The sequence below is a fragment of the Choloepus didactylus genome, chromosome 16, assembly GCF_015220235.1.
Source record: "Choloepus didactylus isolate mChoDid1 chromosome 16, mChoDid1.pri, whole genome shotgun sequence".
NCBI lineage: Eukaryota > Metazoa > Chordata > Mammalia > Pilosa > Megalonychidae > Choloepus > Choloepus didactylus.
The window spans coordinates 6246035-6270957 of NC_051322.1; the positions used below are offsets into that span (position 1 = coordinate 6246035).

The following is a 24923-nucleotide window of genomic DNA, read 5'->3' on the forward strand; positions in this document are numbered from 1 at the left end:
CGTAGGAAGTGAGGAAGAGAAAGAGCCAAGGATGACTCCAAAGTTAGGTAACTCATTGGCTGTTGAGGCCTGTAACGTAAAGAGTAACCACAAAGGAGGAACAGATTGGGGGCTGGGAAAGACGACAAATGAATATGCTTGGTTTTAGACATAACTGAGTTTGAGAGCCATTAGTACATTCAAATGAAGGTACTCAAGAGAGGCTGGAGGGGTGCAACTATACAAAAACATTTGGGAGGTGTCACTATACACTTTTCAGGTTAAAGCCATTGGAATGGGTGAGGCTGCTAAGGAAAAAACAAGAGGGCTGCAAAATGGAACCTGAAGGAAGAGCAATATTTAAAGTATGATAGGGGAAAGAAGAACCATGAAAGAATGGTAAGAGATTTTGGGAAAAGCAGTTTCAGAAAAATCGAGACAGAACATGATAATAAGGAAAGGGTAGGGAACAGTGTAAATGTGCCAAAGGTTTCAAATATGAATTCACTTGGACATTTCCTTTTTCTCTAAACACCTAAAGTGGTGGAATTCCTATATATATTGATATTATATTGCCAAACACTGTGATTAATCATTATGTTTTCATTCAAAATATATTAGGTATCTACTGTAAAGTTCTGTGAAGCTCTATGGGGCATACAAATTTGAACCCAGGACTCAGGACAGAAGAAGGAAGAATGTGTAGTAGAAAGAATAGTCTAAGGACAAACGCTACACCCTGACTCTCTTACTTCCTACCTTTATGACCCAGGGCAAGTTATTCAACCTGTGTCTCCATTTCTTGACTTATAAGATAGCAAAAATTTATCTATCTATCTATCTATCTATCTATCTATTCTATCTATATACATATATATATATATAACAGAATTCCAAGCCTACAGTTAATATTTTTTGTGTGAATATTAATCAGTGCTCAGTAAATGCTCCCTTCTCTCAGTAACTTTTGTGTACCTTTTCTAGTGACCTAAATAAAACATTCTGGAAGGAAAAAATATTTCTTTCATTAGCACTATACATAAATAAATAATAACAAATTTGTTACCATGTGCCTATTTCCCAAATTTTTCATGTAATTAAATCTTCAAGTCAAATGGCTTCAGATTACATAATGTTTTTCCGGAATATATCCCTCAAGTAACTATGGATTCAATTATAATCCCAATGCAGCAACAAGTAAAATGGCAGCTGGTACATATTTATTCCTCTCTAAACACTTAATGACTTTCAGGAAAGTATTATTTTAAAGTTTAACATAATCTAGAATTTGATAACTGAGTAAATTATTATTTCAAATACTACTTGAATTTTTTGATGGCCATTTGAACTCTAAAAATAAGGACTGAAATACCATAATGAATTATGATAAAGTGTCTTAAAATTTGCCTACCCAGACTCATAGGTCAGGATTTAGAAAACTATTCTGATTTCTAGCCCAAAAGGAATTAAAGTGAATAGAATTAAGAAATAAAGGTCACCAAGTTCAACATATAAATTAGTCTTCTACCCCACTCAACCCTCTATTTATTTCAAAATATTTAGGAGAGACAGGCTCTGGGGCAGGCTCCCTTGGATAGAAATGTTAATAAAACACAGTCCCTGCCCTCTAAGACCTCTCAGCTTAATGTGACATTTACACAGGCAATAATGAATAACAAATACAGCCAGGAGCACAAAGACAGAGTAGCCTTGGCAGTTGGGGAAGTCTACTCAGGAAGGTGTTAATTCACATAAGCCTTAAAAGATGAGTGGGAAGATGTGGCAAAGAAAGAGCACTACAAATTAGGGAGTAGTAACAGCAAAGACAGGGAAGTTTGAAAGACCATGCTATCTTTGAGAAACAAGAGGTAGTTTGGCTACTTTAGGAGTAGTGATAGGAGATGAGGCAAATATAAAGTAGGCTTGGGTCAGTTTGCTAAGGACCTTTTCTGCCATGCTAAAAAGCTTAGATTTCATCAGACAGACAACGGAAGCCATGGCAGGTTTTCAAAATGGGGAATAAAAGTGCACAAGATGAAATGGAGGGGAGACCCAAACATCCTCTTCCTCACACTTATTCCCTCCACCAGACCTAATAACCAATACTAGATGTTGATAAAAGGAAAATTCAATCCAATTATCTGTTTGTCCCTATGAGGGACACAAAGATGATCAAAGAGATTACAGTTTCGAGGAACATAAACAGGTATGAAACAGATTTTTATAGTATTCAGATTGTGAAAAATGTCATCTAAAAAAGGTAAGTAAAGTGAAATTCAGAGGAATGGATGACTATAATTTAGGAAATTGATTTAATTTAATTTAACAAGTCTTTACTGAATGTATAATGTTGAGAGAAGGAGAGGAAATCATCTCCATTTCTGATGTTTCCTTCCATGACGACAGAGTTCTAACACCTATTCCTGTTGTCTCTCTGTTCCCTCACTGTAGGACAAATGGGGTGACTTTTCTGGTTAGTAAAATTGGGATGAATAAACAGGCATGCTTGGCTCAACTACATCCTCTTGCTCTTGGCAGTGTGCCTTATGGCAAAGAGTCGTATTCTGCTTTCTCTCCAATTTCCCAAGGGAGGCCTGTGGTTTCCCACAACTGCCATAAATGGGGGCATAGGGAGGTAAATATTCCTAATTCGAGGTTCAAATAAGCCACAGTCTCCAACAACTGTCTCTTATTAGCAATAAATATTGTGACCATATATCCCAGTTCATGCATGTTGGGCCAGCATTCTGTCAGGTTTGTGATCCCTTTCACTCTCAAGTATCCCACTGTGGACAATAAATTATATTCCCATGTTAGTAATAAATGTGTGGTTTTTTAAAATCTCCATTTGTCTTATTACTCTTTGTCAATCTTTAAATTGATTCAAAACTATGGTGGGGAAAGTAGAAGTATTATCTGTAGAAAATTCAAAGAGCATAAAACATAATTTCAGTCCTTAAGCAGCTAATTATAAAGCAAATTGGGGTTATAAAAATAAGTATATTTCTAAAAATACAAATAAGTATGTGAGGATGGTTCAAAATTGTATGAGGGTTCAAAAGAAGGTGGGAGATTACATTGGGTTTGGGAGCCTTGGGAAGGTTCCTCATTAGCCCAAGATATTTATATCATGCCATCTGTGCTGGTTTGTATATACATTGTGTCCCCCAAAAAAGGCCATGTTCTTTGATGCAGTCTTGTGGGGGCAGATGTATTAGTGTTGATTAAGTTGGAACCTAGTGATTGAGTGTTTCCATGGAGATGTGACTCAGTCAACTGTGGGCAGGACTTTGATTGGATAACTTCCATGGAGGTGTTACCCCACCCATTTAGGGTGGGTCTGAATTAAATCACTGAAGCCCTATAAATGAGCTGAGAAATAGAAGGAACTCAGAGAAGCTGTGAGTGACATCTTGGAGAGCAACTGAGAGTGATAGTTTGGAGAGCAGCTACAGCTAAGAGAGGACAAAACACTCCAAGAGCAACACTTTGGCAGACACCATCTTGAAATGCAACCTGGGAGCAAGCAGACACCAGCCATGTGCCTTCCAAGCTAACAGAGGTTTTCCTGACGCCAATGGCCATCCTTCAGTGAAGGTATCCTGTTTCTGGACACTTTATGGCCTTAAGACTATAACTCTGTAACCAAATAAACTCCCTTTATAAAAGCCAATCCATTTCTGGTGTTTTGCAAATGGCAGCATTAGCAAACAGGAACACCATCCATTACAGTTATTCATATACAGGTCAGCTTCCCTACTAGATTATATAATTCTTGAGGGCAGGATAGATCTTATTCATCTTTTACTTGTTCATTGCTTCAACATAGCAGGTAATCAAACAAAAAGGAATAAATTACTAGAGGAGACAGCATTTGAGCTGACCCTGAAAGGATAAGTAGGATTTGTAGAAAACAGAGGAGGCATTCCAAGCAAAGGAAATCATCTGTCCTATGCCTAAGATAGTGTTTCTCAATTTCGACACTACTGACAGTTTTGCCTGGATAATTCTTTGCTGTGGAGGCTGTCCTGCGCATTGTAGGATGCACATCCCCAGCTTCTGTCAACTAGATGCTAGCAGCAACCTCCTTCTACCCCAGTTGTGACAACAAAAAATGTCTTCAAGCATTGCTAAATGTCTCGGGAGCAAAATCACTCTTCTTCCTCCAATTTTACACCCCATTGGGAACCAATGGGCTAGGAAAAGGAAAAAAATATTGAGTGACCATTAATGTTTAAGTCCCTATGCTAGGTGCTATGGGAATTAGCAAAATAAAAGATATATCCTTCCATTAATAAGGCAAAAAGTGTTATGTATAAAAAATAGATGCAAAAAGTGGTATCAGAATGTGGATGAGGGGGAGGTAACATTTAGCACGAGCTGAAACAGTTCTTTTAATATTTGGAAGGAGAAGAAGAGGCAAGAGGTGGGTGCTGAAGCAGGCTAAGTTTGTAGAGAGTCTTGATTGCTATCTAAAAAGATTTTTGAGAAAGGGAATAATATAATCAGATCTATGTTAAATTGACAGAATGATGTTTTCTTTGGGTAAACAGATTTATAACAATATAAATATATCAAGCATTTCATAATAAAACAACCTTCCTATCACCATTCTTGTTAAAAATTAAAACCTGATAATATGTAAGTAATAATAGCAAATTAATAGTAAATGTAACAAAGCAAATTGTAGAAATCAAATAGTACCTCAGGTGGTGGCAGTCTAACTGTGCAAGCCTCTATACTCAGACAAACTTGAGTTTCTGTTACATTGATATCTAATACTGAAAACAAAATATTTAACTGTGAATTGTCTGAAATTATCATTCTATCTATCAAATTAAATGTTAGTAATAAAAATTAATTTAACTTATTGAAATCAGAAGCTAATAACATTTTTTCACACATTGCAAAATTAAAATAATCACCATATGATATGTGACAGTATGTAAGCTGAGATATATAAAGAAAACAAAAGTATGAAACAACAAATAGATGTGAGTATGGTGGTGGTGGAGTCAAAATAAGAAAAGTGAGACATCACAAAGCTAAGAAGAAAAAACCCAACAAACAAATTGACATCTATTATATGTGAAAATTTAGAGACTGTCCTCTTCCAAAATCCAGAGTCTTCCCATCATGCTTCTGATTAGAGCATTCCTTTAAATAATAAATGTTCTCAAATATACTGGCAGATATATTCTTGATGTCCTTGAATCCTGGGGCTTCTTCCTTGCTTTTTCATAATTAAAAGTACTTCTAACAAGTTAGGATAGTGATGACCTTGGCAGGGGGGTGAAGGGGTGGGTGGTAGTATCTGGAAGAATGAGGGGGTTCTGGGATACTGGTAATGTTGTATTTCTTGATCCGAGAACTGGTTACAAGAATGTTTAGTTTGTGAAAATTCAATGAGTCATACACGTATAATTAGTGTCTTTTTCTGTAGTGTATTATATTTCAATAAAAGTAAAAAAAAAAATTCTAAGACAGGAGTGAAGAATTTTGCTCTCCTAAACTGTTGTCTTTAGCCTCTGATAGCTGTACTCTCATGTTAGTGATGGGGAATGAAATTAAATTTAATCCAGAGCATTAATCCAGAGCTAGAGTACAGTGATGGCTACTGTACAACTTAAACAAAAAATTAATGCAAGGATGGCAAATAGGTTTCATCCAGAAAAATGAACTCATATTGAATAGCTGTGGATTACAGATGCCAATTCAGGATTTTAAGGCTAGGCCCAAATGGTGGGGAAAACTGCCATGATTAATTAATAATGTCTACTGTGGGTTCAGGATTTCTACATATCTGCTATGCCTGAACTACTATTTGGGAAACTGCCTGCAATACATCCATGCATATCAATTAAAAATTAGACCATATCATAAACTGTATAGTGTTTTAGGTCATCTGTATCCCTTTAGATAATCATTTTTTAGGAGAAAAAGAATCATGTTCTCATAAAAATAATGCTTTATAAACATCAGTATTAAAGAATTTTTTATATGATTCTGGAAACTATATATTATAAATGCTTACCGAATTGAACGCCTTCACAGTCATAATTTTAAAGTAGAGAAAATCAAAGTATAGGTTTTTTTCTCTCAAGATGTGAGCAATTTTGCTTAGATAGATAGAATATATATTTTGAACTACAAGTAATTTCCCAGGTGGAAATTCTGATTGCAAAAATACTTGATTAAATTCTGATGTAATCTAACCATCAAGGTTATAACAACCCAATAATCTGTAACACTGTTTTGTAACAACTGTTAATTATATTAATGCTTCTTAATCTATTGACATATAAGTTTTTACTTACCAACAGCATTTTGCTTTCCCATCTGAGAAAGAAAGTCTCTTCCTTAAAAAATTCATAGGATATGACATGTTATTATAACTCATAAACCATACTTGATAAATATAACTGAAATTATCAAAGCTAAGGAAAATGCTTTAAAATCAAGTTGTTATACAAAGGAATATGTGTGATAGCTCAGGGAGAAATACGATTACTCAAAAATATCTATTCAATTAGAAGGACAGAAATAGTCAAGTCCATCCTCAAATATTTATCTCCTACTATAAAATACTTAGACAATGTTCAGATCTCAACTGAATGAGAATATGACTAAGAAAGAACTTACAATGGCTTTTTCTCCTTTACGGATTTAAGAAGTTATAGGCTAACATGAAAGGCTTAAGTGCTGGTATGTGACAGGGGAGAAGTTACTATTCATAATTAGTATTAACGTGAAGTACACACATGGAAGTAAGGAAAAGAGCAGCATAAATAAATGATAGAACATAAAAAGGAAATCTTGGGTCAGAAATTAAAATCAAGAATCAAGACAGAAAAAAGAGTGTATTTTCTCATTCATGTTTACAAATATGCTCATGAGATTTATGTTTAGTTCAGCAACTAAGACAAACAAAGGGGACAACAGCAGTTACCCTGTAGCTTTCTCACTGTACCACCTGAGGAGTTAACTTCAGCATCCCTGTGGTGATGCTCCGTCGCCTCTGCAGGAGATTTAAGCATCTATACTGGCACAGGGCTCACTGTAGCCTGGGGACCAATGAGCCCAGATTGGCAGCTGCTTTTGTGGTAATCTTCTGGTACTCACATAGCCCTGGGAAACCAGCAGGTGCTGGTCCGGCGGCATGAGAGACTAGAAACTCTGAGGAACCCTCAAACCAGAAACTAGATCCTGATGAAGTACAACTACATGCTTCGTAATGCATTGCTGGCTTTGCAAGAAAGTAAGAAAAACTTCTAAGGGCAAAAACCAAACCAAATAAAAAGCAGTAACCAAATAAAAACCCAAACACTCAGAATAGCCTTGGGGCAGGTTCCAATAAGGTGCTAGAATATGGAGACAGACGTCTCTACAACAAGGTAGGGAAGCTATACCTCAAGATATTTCCAACACATATAATCCGCAATAAATTATTTTCTAGCATATATACATGTGTGTGTATACATATAGAACTCCTACAAATCAAAAGACAATCTAATAAAAAGAAAACAACGAAGAAACACATGAACAGGTAGGAAAAAACAAATGAACAGAGACAACAAAAACTACCCATAAACATCAGAAAAGATTAGTAATCAGGGAAATGCAAATTAACATCACCATAAAATGCCATTGACAAAATTGGCAAAAAGGAAGAATTCTGATATCAAATGTTGGTGAGGCTATCGAGCAATAAAAACTTTTACACACTTAACTTTGTAAAGTAATTTGACATTATCTTGTAAAGTTGAACACATGCATTTCCTACAACCTGGTAAGTCCAATGACAGGTATAAATCCTCAAACAGTGTTTTTCAAATCAATTTAATGGATCAGGTATATATATTTTTTTAAGTAAAACAGGATAGGACAGAATAGAATGGAACAAAATAGAATAGAACAAAAGAGAACAACACAGATGAACTGACAGATGAACTGGACTGCACTAAAAGTAGTAAGGGTAAATGTTGTTTCCAGTAACTATTGTTTCAGTTATTTACATGTGCACACAAATGTGTAGGAAGTGCTTACACCAGATTAGTGGCAAATTCTGTTTCATATTATATTTTGAAAGTCACTGCTTAGGGAACTCTTGCACTTGTAAACCAGAGATAAGGCCAAAAATGCTCACAGAACTATTGCTTGTATCACAAACATACACACATACACACATTCATATACATGTATCTCCAGTGACAGGAAAATTGATAAATATATAGTAGTATATTTGCACAATGGAACATGACACAGCAGTAAGAACAAATGATCTACAGAAACTACATCAGGGATGACTCTTAGAAGCATAGTTGAAAGAAAAAATTAACTTACAAAAGATTACATATAGTATGACATTCATTAACAAAGCTCAAAAAATGAGCAAAACTAAAAAAACTGTAATTCTGTAATTTGAGGGTACATATATGTGTGGTAAAACTATTTTTAAAAAATCGAGGGATGATAAACATAAAATTCAGGAGAGTCAGTTTCAATAATATTGGCAATTTGTGTTCATTGTATTACAATGCTTCAGGATTTACATTTATTCCAAAATATAAAATATTATATAATTAAAAGTAGAAAATACATAATTAAAATTTTAAACAGAAACATCAGCAGGCCTCTGGATATAATCCTAAAATAAAAAGATGACATTTATATTGTTGTGGGCTTGCTTAAAAATGCTTGGTTGGGGCTATACTTAAAGAACTATACCCTAAAAATGATAAATCTTGAAATTTAAAACAGGTAAACACCATAGAAATAATCTAATCCAGAAAGCCTCACGATTGAAGAAGATAACGTTACCTTGAACCAAGAGATGACCAGTTTTGTTCCAGGATGGAGCGAGTCTAGCAGTGAGTGAATAGGAGAGGCAATTTTGAAGAATGACAGGAATTACTCTTTGTGGAGCCTCTGCCTAAAAATATTTAAGAGCAAAATATGGGAAATTTACAGCAAATGGTATATCCTCATCAACTCAGAAAATGTTCACGTATTTAGATCACCATCCTACAAATTGGACTATTCTAAATATTAATTACAATCACTGTTAAAACTAATCTATCTGGTTCTACAGTTAAAGAAATGTTAAAAGATATTCACTTCAAAGCCACGGCTACTGGCATTCTTTAATGCTCAAGCTCTACCTGCCTGTCCTAGCCCAATAAGGCTAAACCTATGGAGCTCCTGGACTAAGAACCTTAAACTTTGTATTCTGCTCCATATAGAGGAAACCAGACCAGAACTATCTTGTAATATTTTTCACTATTGTTCACTCTAGTTCAACATCAGAAAATATTAAATACATGTAACTAGTAGAATATCTGTATTTGCACAGAATTAATTTTTAAAATCAGGACTTTTGCTTCTGACCAATAAGAAGTAACAGGGACCAGATTAATCCTCTGCCCTGAAATGACTAAAAAATTGGAAAGATTGTATGAAACAATGGTTAAACACAACACTGGAAATCAAGCAGTGAAAGAGAGTGTTCCCTGAGATACGGGAAACATAGAAGATGAGCCCATGGTTATCCTAAGTTATGACTAGGGAGGTTTTCCAGGCTACAGTGCAGTGCGAGGAGATCCAGGAAGAGTTGATGGTCTCCCTAAGTTAAGGAGACAGAGCTAGAGTCAAGGGATGCCAAGGAAGCTAGGATTTTCAGGACAGAGTGCTGGAAAGGAGAGAAGGGCAGAGGGAGTCATTATCTTTATTATATTGGACAGGAAACGAATCGACCTGCTTCTCTGGAGGGAGACCTTCAAAGGTTGTTTATTATACAAACCATCCTTGTAAACATAGTCCAGAACAAAAGGCTGTCATTGCTTCTATTAGAAGACATGCAGAAAAGTGAGAGATCTATGGAGACTTGTCTCCCAACACTATTTAGTCCTTGTTTCAATACGCTTGGCTTCCAGTGAAATTTTCCCAGGACACACAATTCATCATAAGTTTTCTAGCCAAAGTGGAATTAAATTAGAAATCAACAACAGAGAGATCCCTGGAAAATCCCTAAATATTTGGAAACTAAATAACACACTTCTAACTAACTCAAAGATCAAAAAAGACATAAAAGGGAAATTAGACAGTATTGGGAACTGAATGAAAATCATAACAAAACATACCAGAATTTGTGGGATGCCACTAAAGCATTACTTAGGGGGAAATTTACAGCATGATACGTGTTTATACTAGAAAAGTTCTCAAATCAAGGATCTCAGCTTTCATCTTAAGAAACTAGAAAAAGAAGAGAAAACTAAACCTAAAGTATGCAGAAAAAAGGAAATAATAGAGATCAAAGTGAAAAATCAACAGCTCTATTACCTATTAAAGAACTTGAAATTATAGTTAAAAACTTTCCTACAAGGAAACACCAGGCCCAGATGGCTTTATTGGTGAATTCTACCAAACATTTAATAAAGAAATTATAAAAATTCTATACATGTTCTTCCAAAAACTTGAAGAGGAGGGATCTTTTCTACTATAATAAAAGCTCGCTGAGAGCAGGGACTGTCTGATTCTCTCCAAAACAAGTAGAGCGTTAAGCACAGTACTGGTGTTCAGTAAGTATCTGTTGACTATGAATAGTATTATGTAAAAAGTATGCATTTAAAGAATAATTGAACATAACCATGAAAGCTTAATGGAGAAGGAAAGCAAGTGAAACTGAAAGAAAGCTTATAAATAACAAGGAATTCAGGGACTGGAAGACTGTAGAGGGGGACAAAACAAATTTATTTAGCAGAAATAAGGAATTGGGATAAGTAGAAGAAGGATAAGACTAGAAACAAAGATTTTTAATCTTTTGGAGTCAGGACACCTTGCAGTGATGAAGTAAAGAAAGTATTTTTAGTAGTGTATAATTTTTCATTTTTTCTTATTTTTGTATAATTTTAAAGTATATATAAAATGATGGTTTTTTATATTCTTTTATCAAATCAATACTCAAATGCTACTTATTCTTATGCTCAGAAAATAACTCTTGATCTTTAGAATTCATCTTTAAAAATCATTGCTTCTATTCCTTTTGTAATATTTGCCATGACTTGTGTCCAAAAACAATACAATTTTAAACTTTGTATATTAATAAGAAGATTAATTCTCTAAGAGCAAGCCAGTAAGACAGCAAAGGGTCCCACTACGTGACTCTGCTGGGTAATTTAATGAAAGAAGACAAAAACCCACTACAGCCAGCTTTAGCCTAGTAACTTGTTATTTAAAAGAACTTTTTTCCGATCACTACATCATGAGATATATTCTACAATTAAAGCTGGATAGAATTCTGGAGGAACTGCTGGAACACATAGGTTCTTAGTCCAGGTAAATGATATGCTGAAAATTTGGTTCTCATAGTTCATAAATGGCCTATCTAGGGTAATCAGAATCCTTAAATGACTAAAGACTCATCTCAGCAAAATGAATGAACTCGAATGCTTTCTCATTGCCCTTAAAGAATACTGTTTTCCACAGATTCTGACTGACTGCTAAATCCAGCTTTCAGGTCATTCAAGGATTTCTCAGGGAATTGAAAAGCACCTCAAGACACTGAACCCTTATCATCATCCAAGAACCTAAAGAAGATATCTCATCTTGTAGATGATCAGAAACCTCCTTAAACCTGAACACCACTAGATCTAGAACAGAGGCCATCAGTAATGCCTGAACAGGCTGTGAAGAATCAGCTGTGACAGAGTGCCTGAGTTCCATATATAGGAACAAAGTGAGCTCTAGCCAAGGCTCCTTGATGAGATTAACTGAGATATGGAGAGGTGCTCAACCCCATGTATTCATTTTTCTCTTTGCTAAGATACAGAAGCTTGTAACCATGTAGAATACAATGCATGTTTTGTTCCTCCACTTACCAGTTATGTAATTATGGATAATAATTTTCACTCTCTGGGTTTCATTTTCTTTGTCTGTAAAAATGGGGAGATTCCTTCCTTCTGTGGGTGAGACCTTTTGATTAGATTATTTCCATAGAGGTATGACCCTGACCATTCAGGGTGGGTCTTAATTAGATCACTGGAGTCCTTAAGAGAGCTGAGAGCCCACACAGACCCAGACGCTTGGAGATGCTAAGCTAAGAGATGATGCCCAGAGTTTGCCCTGGAGAAGCTAAGAGAGGACCCTCAGATGCTTAGAGAGAAATGCCCTGGGAGAACAAGCAAGGATGCACAGGAGCTGAGAGAGAGAAGCTAAGAGAGACAGAAGCCCAGAGAAATTTTGGAGAAAGCCATTTTGCAACCAGAACCCAGGACCAGCAAAGGACCAGTGGACGCTAGCCACATGCCTTCCCAGCTGACAGAGGTGTTCCGGACACCATCAGCAGTTCTTCAGTGAAGGTATCCTCTTGCTAATACTTTAGTAGGGACACTTTTATAGCTTTGGAACCGTAAATTTGTAACCTAATAAATCCTCTTTATAAAAGCCAATCCATTTCTCGTATTTTGCACAATGGCAGCTTTAAAAAACCAGAACAAAGATGTACATAGTAAATGAGATTATGCCACCCAAAACATCTCAAGAAAGCATCCAACAAAACTCCAGCCTCTTCCCCCTCTTTCTATACTACATGTGCACAAAATAACTGGAAAAAATTGTTGAGCTCTTTCACATGACTAGCAATAACTTAAGAGAAAGATACCCCAATTTTTAACAGCTCATAATAGTTAGGCTCATGTGTCAACTTGGCCAGGTGATGGTGCCCAGTTGTCCGGTCAAGCAAGCACTGGCCTAACCATTACTGCAAGAACATTTCATGGCTGGTTAGTAAACCAGAAGCCAGTTTATTAAATCATAAGTCAATTGATTGTATCTGTGGCTGATTACATCTATGATCAACTAAGGTAGTGTCTTCCGCAATGAGAGAATCCAATCAGTTGGATTTAATCCAATCAGCTGAAGACTTTTAAGAGAGAAGAGAGAACTTTCATTTTTCCTTTACCCAGACAGCCTCTCCTGGGGAGTTCATCGAAGACCTTCATTGGAGTTGCCAGCTTGCAGGCTGCCCTACAGAATTTGGACTCATGCATCTCCATAGCAGCATGAGACTCTTTTATAAAATCTCATATTTACAGATATCTCCTGTTGGTTCTGTTTCCCTAGAGAACCCTGACTAATACACTGCTGAAAAAAGAAGGTGAACACAAAATCAATATAAACAGCATCTGGGATTATTATCCTTTCAAAAATTTACCTTAGCTCCATATTTTTTGAGATAGGCATTAAGTTTTCCAGCTTTATAAAAGGGTATCTGTAACAAAAATCCACACATATAAAAAGGACTTAACATGAATATATTCTTAATGCAATACATAAAGAATTTAAACATAATACAGCAGAGGACAGAGAATCAGGTCATCATCCTAACAGCTTCTATGCCTTGGAGACACAAGATATGATCATTCTTTCCTTGAAATTGAATCTGTGGGTACATTCTTGAGGTGAGGAAAGCCTTTCTAAGAGTGATATGATCTCAGAAACCATTTAAAGGAAAAGTTAAAAAATTTTCATATAATAAACAGTTAACACTTTTAACATACAAGAAATTCTTAAAAATGAATAAGAAAAATGGACATAAATAAAAGATCAAGAGGAGGTTCAAAAAAGTCAAGGTGCCTCAACTCACTAATTAAAGAAATACAAATGAAAACAAGATATCATTGTTAACCTAACAGATCGGCAAATATTTAAAGGCTGCTATTACCCAGTATTCATGAAGGTGTGGAAAAATAGGCTCTCACATACACTATTTGTTAAAATGTACTCTAGTACAATCTTTTCAGAGGGTAATATCTGATTATAATTAATGTGCTACAATTGCACTTCTAAGAATTTAACCCATAGAAACTACCAGATGAGTACAAAAAGAGATAATTTCAATGATGTTTTCTGAAGCACTGTTTGTAATAGCACAAAATTAGAAACTCAGAAGTACATTAGGAAAGTATAAACAAAATAAATTATTATATACACATACAATGAAACACTTTACAGTTTAAAAATGAAGTAGATATATGTATCAACATAGAAAGATATCTAGGCGATAAAAGGCAAATTTCAAAACAGTATGCATAATTATCCCATTTTCTCTGTTACATACTTTTGTAACTTTTTTACAAGCAAGAATTGCCTTTATGAGAAAAAAAAGCAAAACATATATTTTAAAAAACAGATGGTTTCTTTCCTCTTTTTACTCTTCTTGCTAAGATCAGGATATGTGAATTTACTGGATCTCTAAAACAATGTCATCCTTGTTCCATACAGATTTTTAGGCAGAAGAGGATACAAACATGAGAGATGTTAGTGTCTACTTTACTCACCAACAGCTTGTCTTTCTTACATCTTATATTAAGGATAAGAAGATAAAAGATGGACATATAACAAAGACCTAAATTAAAATAGAAGAATTGATGGTTTTCGATGGCTTATTAGCCTTCTTAATAAATGTTGATTTCACTGGGTTCTTAGGAATTAAAAATCTCAGGATAACAGGATTTTCAGGAAGACTGACAAAAATCTCAGGAAAAAATGTGATTTTTAGAAATATTTTTGCCATTTCATAATCGTTACCAGTTATATACAACATTGGAAAATATGTTTCTCATTCTAATTTTATTAAGTGTAGAAAAATTTAAAAAAATAAAACCTCCAAATTAAGAAAAATGCTGATCTAGTTTTTAAAAAGTGTTGCAGATTTGTTGGAATGAAAAGTTCTTCCTTTATATTCAGTGTAATTCTAAAGAATAAAACATGAGAAAAGTTATTAAACTTGTGCTATCTTCAAAAATTATACCATAACTTCTTTTATTCACTAACAACCTTTATCTTCAAATTTATGACAGAGAAAACTAAATATCAAATAAGAACTGTGAAAATGGCTTTTAAACGTCAGTCTGTTAAAGTTTCAATCAAACTGCAGCACAGTGTGATTCGTCCTCATAAACCATCTTCTACTTGAGCTATAATTAATATCTGAATTATTGCTTATCAATACTGTGCTCAGTAATTAATCATAGTATATTAAAGATAATACTAACCGCCATCACCACCCAAATTTGGTTTAATATTCCAGGCACAGGTGATGTAAGAATATCTTGGTGCAGAAACAGCAATTGCCTATGGAGATGAAATGTATTAACTTTAAAGTGAATTTGCTCACAGACTGTTTTTATTTTATCTGGTAATTTAAAAAACTGCTTAGCTCCAAACAAAATTGTGAATTTCTTCTAGGCAAGGATTGTTATAGATCTGTTTCTCTCCCCGACTTAGCATGGTACCTTGAACACTGTAGGCTTTCTGCTAATATTTGCATAAAGACAATTATGAAGTTTTACATATTAATAACATTAATACGAGAACTCATCCCTGCATTGGAGTTTCACAAACTCTCTCACCTGTTAATCTAATTTCCTCTGTAAAACTCCATTTTCATCCCAAGCATAGACTTGAGATTAAAATGGGACACAAAACTCATATGCTTACTACTACATAAAAATAGATATATATATTAAAATGGTACGTTATTATGTTAGAATGCTGGTGTTATGGGTAAGTTTTGTTTTTCTCTGCTTTCTAAATTTTTCACAGGATTTTATTAAACTGAAGTTTTTGAAGGCTAAGTGAGAATAAAAGAAGATGGTAAAGGACTAGAAGTGTAAAGAACACTAAAAATGTTATAATGACAACGGATTTTATCGGGTCCAGGCTCAGACCTTTATGTGACTTACAGAGGAGACACAGGTAAGACCCTAGAAATAAGAAACTCACTGCTTATCATTTTATCATCTATGGCATCATTCCTTTGAGTCTTGAGTTTCTACCTATTTCAGTATTTCTAAAAGGGGTTATAGTTAAGTCCTCAAAAGGAATCAAATTATACCTTAGCAGGAAAAGTAAAGGCTCTGGGAACAGGTTTTGTACTGGGGGGCGGGGGAGGGTGGGTTATAGACAGGGGAGAAGAAAAGAGTCACATAAAGAGGAAAACAGAGGCCTTCCTGATAGTGTCTTCCTTATTATTGACCCCTAGCAATCTTCAAGTGCTCTTCTCCAAGGAATTCAGTTATGGATATAATCTTGATACATATTCTAAGAGTCTAATAGTGCCTCAAACAAATTAAGAGACTAATAATACATGGTGGGTCCTCAGTAATCATGGAATTATACTTTCAACTAAGCCATTTTTTAGATTACCTTGGGCCAAATATTTTAATATAGTTCTTGGAGAAATACTCTTCAATGTTTTATATTGATCTGAAAATTAAGAAATTAAACTAATCTAAAATGTTTATAGTATCTCCTAAAGTACTGCATAAACATCAGGTTCTGAATAAATATTTATTAATTAGTATTCCTAAGTTTTGGGATGCCTGATTTAATTGTTCAATGTCTGTAGAAATTTTAAATTAAAAAACATAAAATCTCAACTCAGACATCTCCTTCTCAGGCATTTTAAGTTCCTCCCTAAATATTCCATTATACCTAGTCAGAACACAATTGAATTCCTTTATTTTAAAATTATATTCACAAACTGAATATTTTGCTTTAAATAAGATGTTTCTAAAATAACTCTTACAAGTCTTAAAAATATAAAAACGGCCTTAATTATAAAATGTCCTTTTTACCTGCACATCTTCATTTGTGTACTCCTAATCTCAGTATCTGCCACATCATTACTCAGTATTATCCTGATAGCACAAAGTTTCTGTAAATCTGGAAGAGTGATGAAGAACAGTGACTGCTGCCTAGAATCATTCATGTTTTTCAGTTGACTGAGTCTCAGCAACCAGGCCTTTAAAAACAAATAGGAACAAAAAGGTAGTAAGTGGTCTAACCAGTGGGTTTCAGTATCAACCTACCACATAATGGTGTTGTGTTAGAATAATTTGATAAAAACAAATTAGTTACCAAACCTCAGCAGCTAAATATTATTAACACTTTACCTGCAAGGTTTTCTAATGATAATCTAGAATTTTAAGCCAGCAGTTCTATAACACAAGTAGAGTAATCTGAGTACAAATATTGCAAAAAAGCAGCTACTGTTTTTTAAATATCTATTCTGTTTTAAGTACCAAACACATTTCTCCCATATAGTTTATTTAATAAATGTCTTCTAAAGTTTCTGGTTTTTCGTAGTTTCATTTTGTTTTCAGAAAACAAAATCTCTAGTATCCCAGTGAAAGTATTTTAAAAAAAAATCAAAATGCATTGCAACATCCTCTGCTTTTTCAGATTACCTCTGTAAAGAATTTCAAGTTTGAAGAATTTATTATCTTCATATTACATGAAAGAAAATTCTTACTGAGGTCACTAAATTGTAGTCTTTCCATTTCTACTAAATTATCTGGCTTTAAATCACTTCCTTGGGGCACATTTTACAGTTTGCAATGTATATTATGTAATACAGAAGAAAACCTTGGAAGATTAAAGGAAAGCAACATTTAAGGTCAGGTTCCCTAACATGCATAAATACATTAGCGGAAGATAACCCACACTCGAGAACTTTATGCTTTTAAACATCAACATATCTTCTCTCTTTAAGAAGAAAAGCAGTCACACATAGCTCAGGAATCTAGACTGTCATTTGCCTTTGTCACATCATTTGAGGTATGCTGGCAATACTCTTTTGGCTCCCACACATCTTCCTCAAACCACAGTTTTTGAAATTTTCATCATTAGAAAACCACTTGGTTCCATAAAAAAGAGAAATAGTCTTGGAATGACTAACACAAATAAATTCACACAAGGTGTTAATGAGTTAATCAAGATGACTTCTAGTATCATGAACAATTAAAATATTCCTTCCCTCTCTTTGCTTTCTTGCTGCTCTCTCCTTCAAAAATGCTTACTGTCATGAAAAAGAAAAAAAAAAAAAAAAGTAGAAACCTCCAAGGCAAACACAACCTACTTCACGATTTTGTCTAAAATGGACTTGATATGAAGTTTTCCAGTAGAGGGCATCATTAATGAACTAGGTATACTATAACATGGAGTATGAATTACGGCTTGGTCCCAGGATAATGATAGATATTTTAAAGAAAATAGGCCAAGGACATGGGTGACGTTTGCAATTCATTATTGCCTTTTCTAAAACACATTTCCCACTAAATTACTTTCTCCATCATTTTTCCTTTAAATATCTTATAGAATTTCCAGAGTCCCGTGAGCAGCCATTCCCTTCTTTTGTCAAACTTCAAAGATTCACTGTTCAGAAAATTGTAGGTAAACAACATTGATCTGCTCAACAACAGGCAAGAATTTATTTACTGTTATTGAGAATTACCTTTTCAAAAAACGTTTGAATTTATAATTGACAAAACTTGAAGAGTTAAAGAGAAGTTTGTTTTCTTTTCCTAGATTGTCTAAGAATAGAACTACATTGTAGAACTCAAAACCTGGACCAAAGCTTTACTGATCTATCTGGATAAACTATTAACATATTGTTCCGAGAGGAGCTCCAGGATGATGCCGTCCTGATAACTCATCGGTGTTCGTCATCAGCAGCAGGGCAGGGAGTAAGCGCTGCCTCCAAACTCAGGTTCCCTGAGGAGTCTACATTTGGGGGTCGGAGGGAACCCCAAGCCCGTCGCCACGGGCGCCCAGCCGTGAGGCCGGTCGGCTAAGGCACTGCCAGCGGGTCTGGACCCCCGAGAGCTTCCACCCCAGGCGCCCCTCGGATTTCGGGGCTCGGGGCCCCAGGCAAGTCAGCTCAGCCCACCGGCCTCACTTTCCCATATTCAGCCGGGAAACCCGGGGGAAACATCGCCAAGGTCTTAAATATGGTCATTAGAAGGCGATTCTATATAATGCAATTAACAGCACTGAACTATATATCTAAAAATAATTAAAAGGGGAAATGTTAGATTGTAATATGGCACCAGAATAATTTTTTTTTAATAGCCATGGAACTACACTATGTAGTGAACCCTAAAAGGGGGTGGGGGGTGGGGGTGATTCCATAAATTACTGATAAAATAAAATGCCCTAAATATTGGAAACCATGCACCTTCACCAGTGATGAATAGTGATCACTTTTTTCCTGACCCAAAAGAGAACTAGCTTGATTGAAAATGCGCACAGAAACCGCGCGGTCCCGCCGCGTCCCTGCTCAAGGCCCAATTTCTGCCGAAATCCGCGCCCGCCTTCTAGGCACGGAGATGGAGACCTACTCCCTCGCGTCCCGTCCTTGCTCAGACCGCTTCCTGACAGCGGAAATATAATTTCTACGTTTTCTGAACCTGTCAAAGCGACGCCCTCTGAGCTGTCGCCTCCTGAGGAACAGATGCACTAGCCTTCCCCCTCGTGGGTAAGGAGGGCGGCGCGGGCGGCAGCGCCGGCGGCTACCTCTCTCCCTCCCGGCCTGGCTCCGTAAGGCAGACGCCGCCTGCCTCGGCTCCGACCTCGCCTCGGCGCCTCGCTCCTCGCTGCACTCCTCACGGCCTCCCTTCCCGCCCTCGGCGACGCTCGCGTCAAGCCCTGCGCTCCTCAGCGCCCTCGAACGAGGCTCCCGGCACGCCTCTCGCGCCCGCGCTCCTCATAGCCTCTCTTCCCGCCCTCGGCGACGCTCCCAGCACTCCCGCGCTCCTCAGCGCCCTCGAACAAGGCTCCCGGCATGCCCCGCGCTCCTCACACCCTTCCTTCCCAACCTCGGCCACACTCCCAGCACTCCCGCGCTCCTCAGCGCCCTAGGCCAAGGCTCCCGGCATGCCCCGCGCTCCTCACACCCTTCCTTCCCAACCTCGGCCACACTCACAGCACACCCAGCGCTCCTCAGCGCCCTAGGCCAAGGCTCCCGGCATGCCCCGCGCTCCTCACACCCTTCCTTCCCAACCTCGGCCACACTCCCAGCACTCCCGCGCTCCTCAGCGCCCTAGGCCAAGGCTCCCGGCATGCCCCGCGCTCCTCACACCCTTCCTTCCCAACCTCGGCCACACTCACAGCACACCCGGCGCTCCTCAGCGCCCTAGGCCAAGGCTACCGGCATGCCCCGCGCTCCTCAGCGCCCTCGAACACGTCCCGCGCACCCCGCTGTGTTCCGCTGCCCAGGCCAAGGCTCCCGGCATGCTCCGGGCGCCCCACGGTCCCCGCTGCCCTTCACAACACTCCTGGCGCGCAGCCCAGCGCTCTTCAGCTTTTCCCCGCGACGCCTCAGCGCCTGACACCCGCCAAGCTGCTACCAGCAGTAGTTTTCTGAGCCAAAACCAGGAGGGAGCGGCGAGCCGTTCAGAGAAACAGGCCGCTGGCGAGCCGCAGGCGCTGAAGACCCGGCGTCGTCCGGGTGCGCTGGCAGGTTGCCTGCTGTCAAGAAACCACGTTCGTGCCTCAGGCCTCAGGTATGTCTGTCCCCGCCTTTCATCTCCTGGAAGCCCCTTAGTGGCGCGGCATCGCCCATGCCTGCCCCACTTAAAGTGAGGTGTGGAGGGTTGGTGCACGCACTGACAGGTGCCTCTCATTCCCTTACCAAATTTTTATTAAGCGCCTACTGTGTGCCTGGGCAAACAACATCACCACCACTTGGAGTTCACTTTGACGTTGCTGTGGGTGGGAAGAAGCTCAATCCCAAATTTGAGATCCACTTTGCGCCAGCGCGCAGGACTCGAGGATGTCATGTTTAAAGGTGGCGAGGGGGAGCGTCGCTGAGCGCTGAGAGCGTGGGCTCTGGAGCCGGGCTGCTCCTGGCCCGGCCGGTCTCTAGCTGGGTGAGCTTAGGAAGAACACTTAACCTCCCTGTGCTGCAGTTCGTGGCCTTCCAGACAGGGACTGTGATAGCTCTGCTTCTTGGGGTGTTAAGGTAGCCCTTAATGCAATAAGGGAGCTCATGTACATTAAGTGCCTTCACCGTGTCTGGTGTAAGAGAAACACTGTTCATTATTGATCTTAAACCCTCGGGGAAGCAGTGGAGCACAGGCTCTGGAGGCATAGACCACCTGGGTCTTTGGGCAGGATATATTGCTTCTCTAAACTACAGTTCAATCATCTACAATGTGGGAATAATAATAGTAGCTAGCTCAGAGTGTTCATGTTAGAAATAAACGAGATGATGTGTGTGTAATGTTTGGAAAGGCTGGCACATGATAAACACTCAATGAATGTTGGTTCATCGTTTTGTAGTCTTTACTCTTGTTTCGTCTTATTTTACCATGCTTATTTTCCTTTACGTTGATTTCCGTCTATAGTCTTTTAAATTTTATCATACTACGTGAACTTCTATAAGAGGACTGAAACTCTTATTCAAAAAAGACAGGGTAAGAATAAGAGAATTAATTAGAATTAATGAAAATGAATGAACTGTTTTTAAAAAAACTTGATGTTGACTTAGGAAAGAATGAGATATCTGCTTCCCAAGAGTTTGTTTGCTGACACAAAATAAGAGATGGGAGCTATACAAAAGCATTGATACCTGCTTTCTCCAAAAATTGAGAAATTGGGGAATCAAGATATTCCTTTAGTCTGTGTAACTTCAGTATTATACCCCAACTAATGGAAGAGCAGGTTGGCATAGTTCATTGCCAAACATCCTTAACTGTTAGGAGCTTAGTGCATACAAAGACTTTAGAGGAATGTACCTACCAGTCATTATTTCAAATCCTGTTTTCCAGTGGTGTACACAAGGGAGAGAGAGGCTCTTCCTATTCAGTTTAGTCACATCAGTATCCTCAACAACTAGGAGTCCTTCCATCTCAGTTCTTGGGGATGCCCCACCCCATCGGCCCACTCCTTTCTTAGTCACGAAGTACCCAGAACCCTCACCTTGGAACCCTTTTTCCTTCTGTTTAACTCCTCCTCACTCCAATCCCACCCCACCCCCTCCTCTTTCCTTAGTCTCACAACATTCATTTCTGTCAGGTTGCATTCTGCAGGAGTCCAGAGGATATTTTAGTTTATGCAGTAGGCATTGGCAAGACAAACTATGTAGATAAGTGTTCTCTTAATTTACTGTGTGTATGTATTTTTGCTAAAAGAGCCTAGGTATTTTTATTCCCCTTGATTTACATTTCTAATTATTCAGCATACATTTTTGAGCACTTACTAGGGCATTACTCTCGGTACAAAGTAGGTAGCAGTGAAGCTTGAGGTTTATTAGTGTCAGCATGAAGTTACCTGTTAGATAAGAAATAACTGAGGCTTGAATTGGAATGGGAGCTTGAATCATGCTCCACCCCCACCCCTAAATTCATGTTCAAGTCTTAGTCTGTGTTCTTGTGGGTTTGACCCCTTTTTTAAATAGGCCCTTTGAAGATGTTACTAGTTAAGTGTAAACTTTGAAGATCATGTTTAGATGAGCCAAATTGAATCAGGGTGGGCCTTAATCCATATAACTGGAGTCTTCATAAAGCAGAGAAAATTTGGACACAGTCAATCAGAGAAAACTACAAGAGGAGACCAAGGAGATAGATTTCCATGTGATAGAAGCAGAAATGCAAGCCAGGGAACCCCAAGAATTGCAGCAAGCCAGCACCAAGATGCTGCAGACTCTAGGAGAAAGCATGGCCTGTTGAGACATTGATTTTGAACCTAGCCTCCAAAACAGTGAGGCAATAAATACCTGTTGCTGAAGCCATATTTGGTATTTGTCATAGCAGCCCTGGCAAGCTAAGACAGAGCAGTAAAAGAGGTGAGAAGTAATCAAATTCTGGATATATTTAGACGGAAGAGGTGACAGATTTGTTGACAGATTGGATATGGGGTGTGTGAGAGAGAGGAGACAATGATAACTCTGAGGTTTGAGGCCTGAGACATTTGTGGAAACATCTACAGGACACATGACCCAGTTTCTTCAAAAAATAAATTATAATGAGGAGAAAGGGTGGTGGTGGGGTACTCATAGATCAAAGGAGATTTAAGGTACTAAATCAGCCAATTGAAAGGTATAGACCTTATTTGGATCCTGGTTTGAATAAACAAACTATAAAAATTATGTATGAAGTTTGTGACTGTATATGATAATACTAAAGAATTATTAATTTTCTAAGTGTGAATATTATGTGGTAATATAACAGTCCTTGTCTCCCAAGCATATATATAGAAATATTTATGGATGAAATGAAATGTCTGGAATTTGCTTTTAGAATAATTCAGGGTGGGAGAAGGGGGTGACAATAGAAATGAAACAAAATTGGTTATGTGTTGATAATTGTTGAATATGAGTGAATGTTTGTGTTTGCTTGAACTTTTCTGTAATAATTAGTTAAAAAAAACACTTCTGTTTTTCAAACACAAAATAAAGATACAGGCCTCAAATTGGGAGAAGATATTTACAACTCAGATAATCTACAGATGATTAGTTTTCAGATTATATAGAGAATCCTTGCAGATCATTTGGAGTATGACAAATAGTCCCACAGAAAAAAGTGCAAAAGTTGTAAGTAGGTATTTTGTAGAAAAGGGAAAAGGAATGGCCTGTAAGCATATGAAAAGATGCTGAATGTCTTTAGTTATCAAAGAAATCTAAGATAACTACAGTGAGATACCATAGCATTGTCAAAACACCAAGAGTAGGTAAGGATGCAGAATAAGATCTCTCATACCCTTTTGGAATGTAGGAATGTAAATTGGAAAATAATCTGACCTCATCTGAAGTTGAATATTCATGTACTCTTAGACTCAGCAATTCCTTATTCCTTATATAACCTGCCCCTGAATAAACTTGCTTATGTGCACCAAGAAATGTATTTGTAGCAGTGTTATTGAATAAAACAGCTGCAAAACATGCACAAATACCCAAATGTTATTGACAGGAGAATGGATAAATAAATTGAATTATATTTACACAATCGCATAGAAAAAGCTATATGTAAGAGCATAGATGAATCTTTTAAAATTAAAACAGATTAAATTAGAGCTTGATTTTTCAAAAAGTGACCATCTGGTATATCCATCATGCAGATCTAAAAATAGAATATTACCTGCATTCCTTACATCCTCTTCATGCCCTTTCCAAGCCACTTACCCATTTCCTCAAAGGTAACCACCATCCTGACTTCTAACACCATAGGTTAATTGTGCTTGCTTTTAAAATTTTTATTAATGGAATCATATTACATAAACCCTTTTGTATCAAGCTTCTTTTTTATCCATATTGTTGAGAACAGCAATAATTATTCACATTTATTACTGTGGAGTATTCCATTGTATATATTTCAACTTATTTATGTTTATAAAGTTTATAGACAATTATATTCCGGTTTGGGATTATTATGAATAACATTACTAAGAAATCTTGTACATTTCTTTTGTGATTTCTTCTGTTAAAGATGGTTAAATTTTTAAAACATAATTTTGAATGCAGACAAAAAGTCCCAGAAGACTACTGTAATCTCTTTTTTATAAAGCTTAATAGTTGCCAAACAAAGGTACAATATATTGTTTGTTGATATAAACATATGTTTTAGATTATTTTTTTAGAGGTAAGGAAATAATAAACAATTCATGATAGTAATTTATCTTGGGGAGGCAGAAGGATGGGATATAGGATATGGGAGGGGTACATAGTCCCTAAATCCAGTGAAGGGTTCATTGGTATTCATTATACTTCAAAACATATGCTGTGTCTCTTATATATGTATAAAATGTTACACAATTTTTTTTTAAATTTACAAATGTTTTAATTGCATTCACCCTTTTTTTTTAAACCCAGCAAAATATACGTATTTAAAAAGAACAGTTTCAAATTTTTTCCTTGCTTTTAGGTGTAGATGAAAAAGGCAGACAAATTCTAGATTTCTTATAGACCAAGTTGCAATGAAAAATATTCAAAGTAACTCTCCTTTAAGAAGCAAAATTTTTTAATGAGACCGAAAAAAAAAAAAAAAAAAAAAAGGTCACGGAACTTGTCAGAGTTTCCATCTAATGGAAAGACTCTCCTCACAGGTTTCATTTTGATTACAACCCTGTGAGCCAGCTCATTCAGTTTACCAGTTATATGAAATATA

General features: G+C 37.1%; 1 protein-coding gene across 1 annotated transcript in view; it reads right to left on the reverse strand.

Moving 5' to 3' along the window:
* The window catches only part of C16H18orf63 (chromosome 16 C18orf63 homolog), a 70391-nt gene extending 50352 nt beyond the window's left edge, over positions 1-20039 (reverse strand). The window contains exons 1-7 of the mRNA XM_037805759.1: positions 19930-20039; positions 16617-16783; positions 15033-15111; positions 13190-13246; positions 8800-8911; positions 6297-6338; positions 4684-4760 (exon numbers count right to left, since the gene is read on the reverse strand). Of these exons, the coding sequence (XP_037661687.1) occupies positions 4684-4760; positions 6297-6338; positions 8800-8911; positions 13190-13246; positions 15033-15111; positions 16617-16750 (501 nt within the window). The 5' untranslated portion in view covers positions 16751-16783; positions 19930-20039. The remainder of the gene's footprint in view (positions 1-4683; positions 4761-6296; positions 6339-8799; positions 8912-13189; positions 13247-15032; positions 15112-16616; positions 16784-19929) is intronic.
* Positions 20040-24923: the final 4884 nt, after the last annotated feature.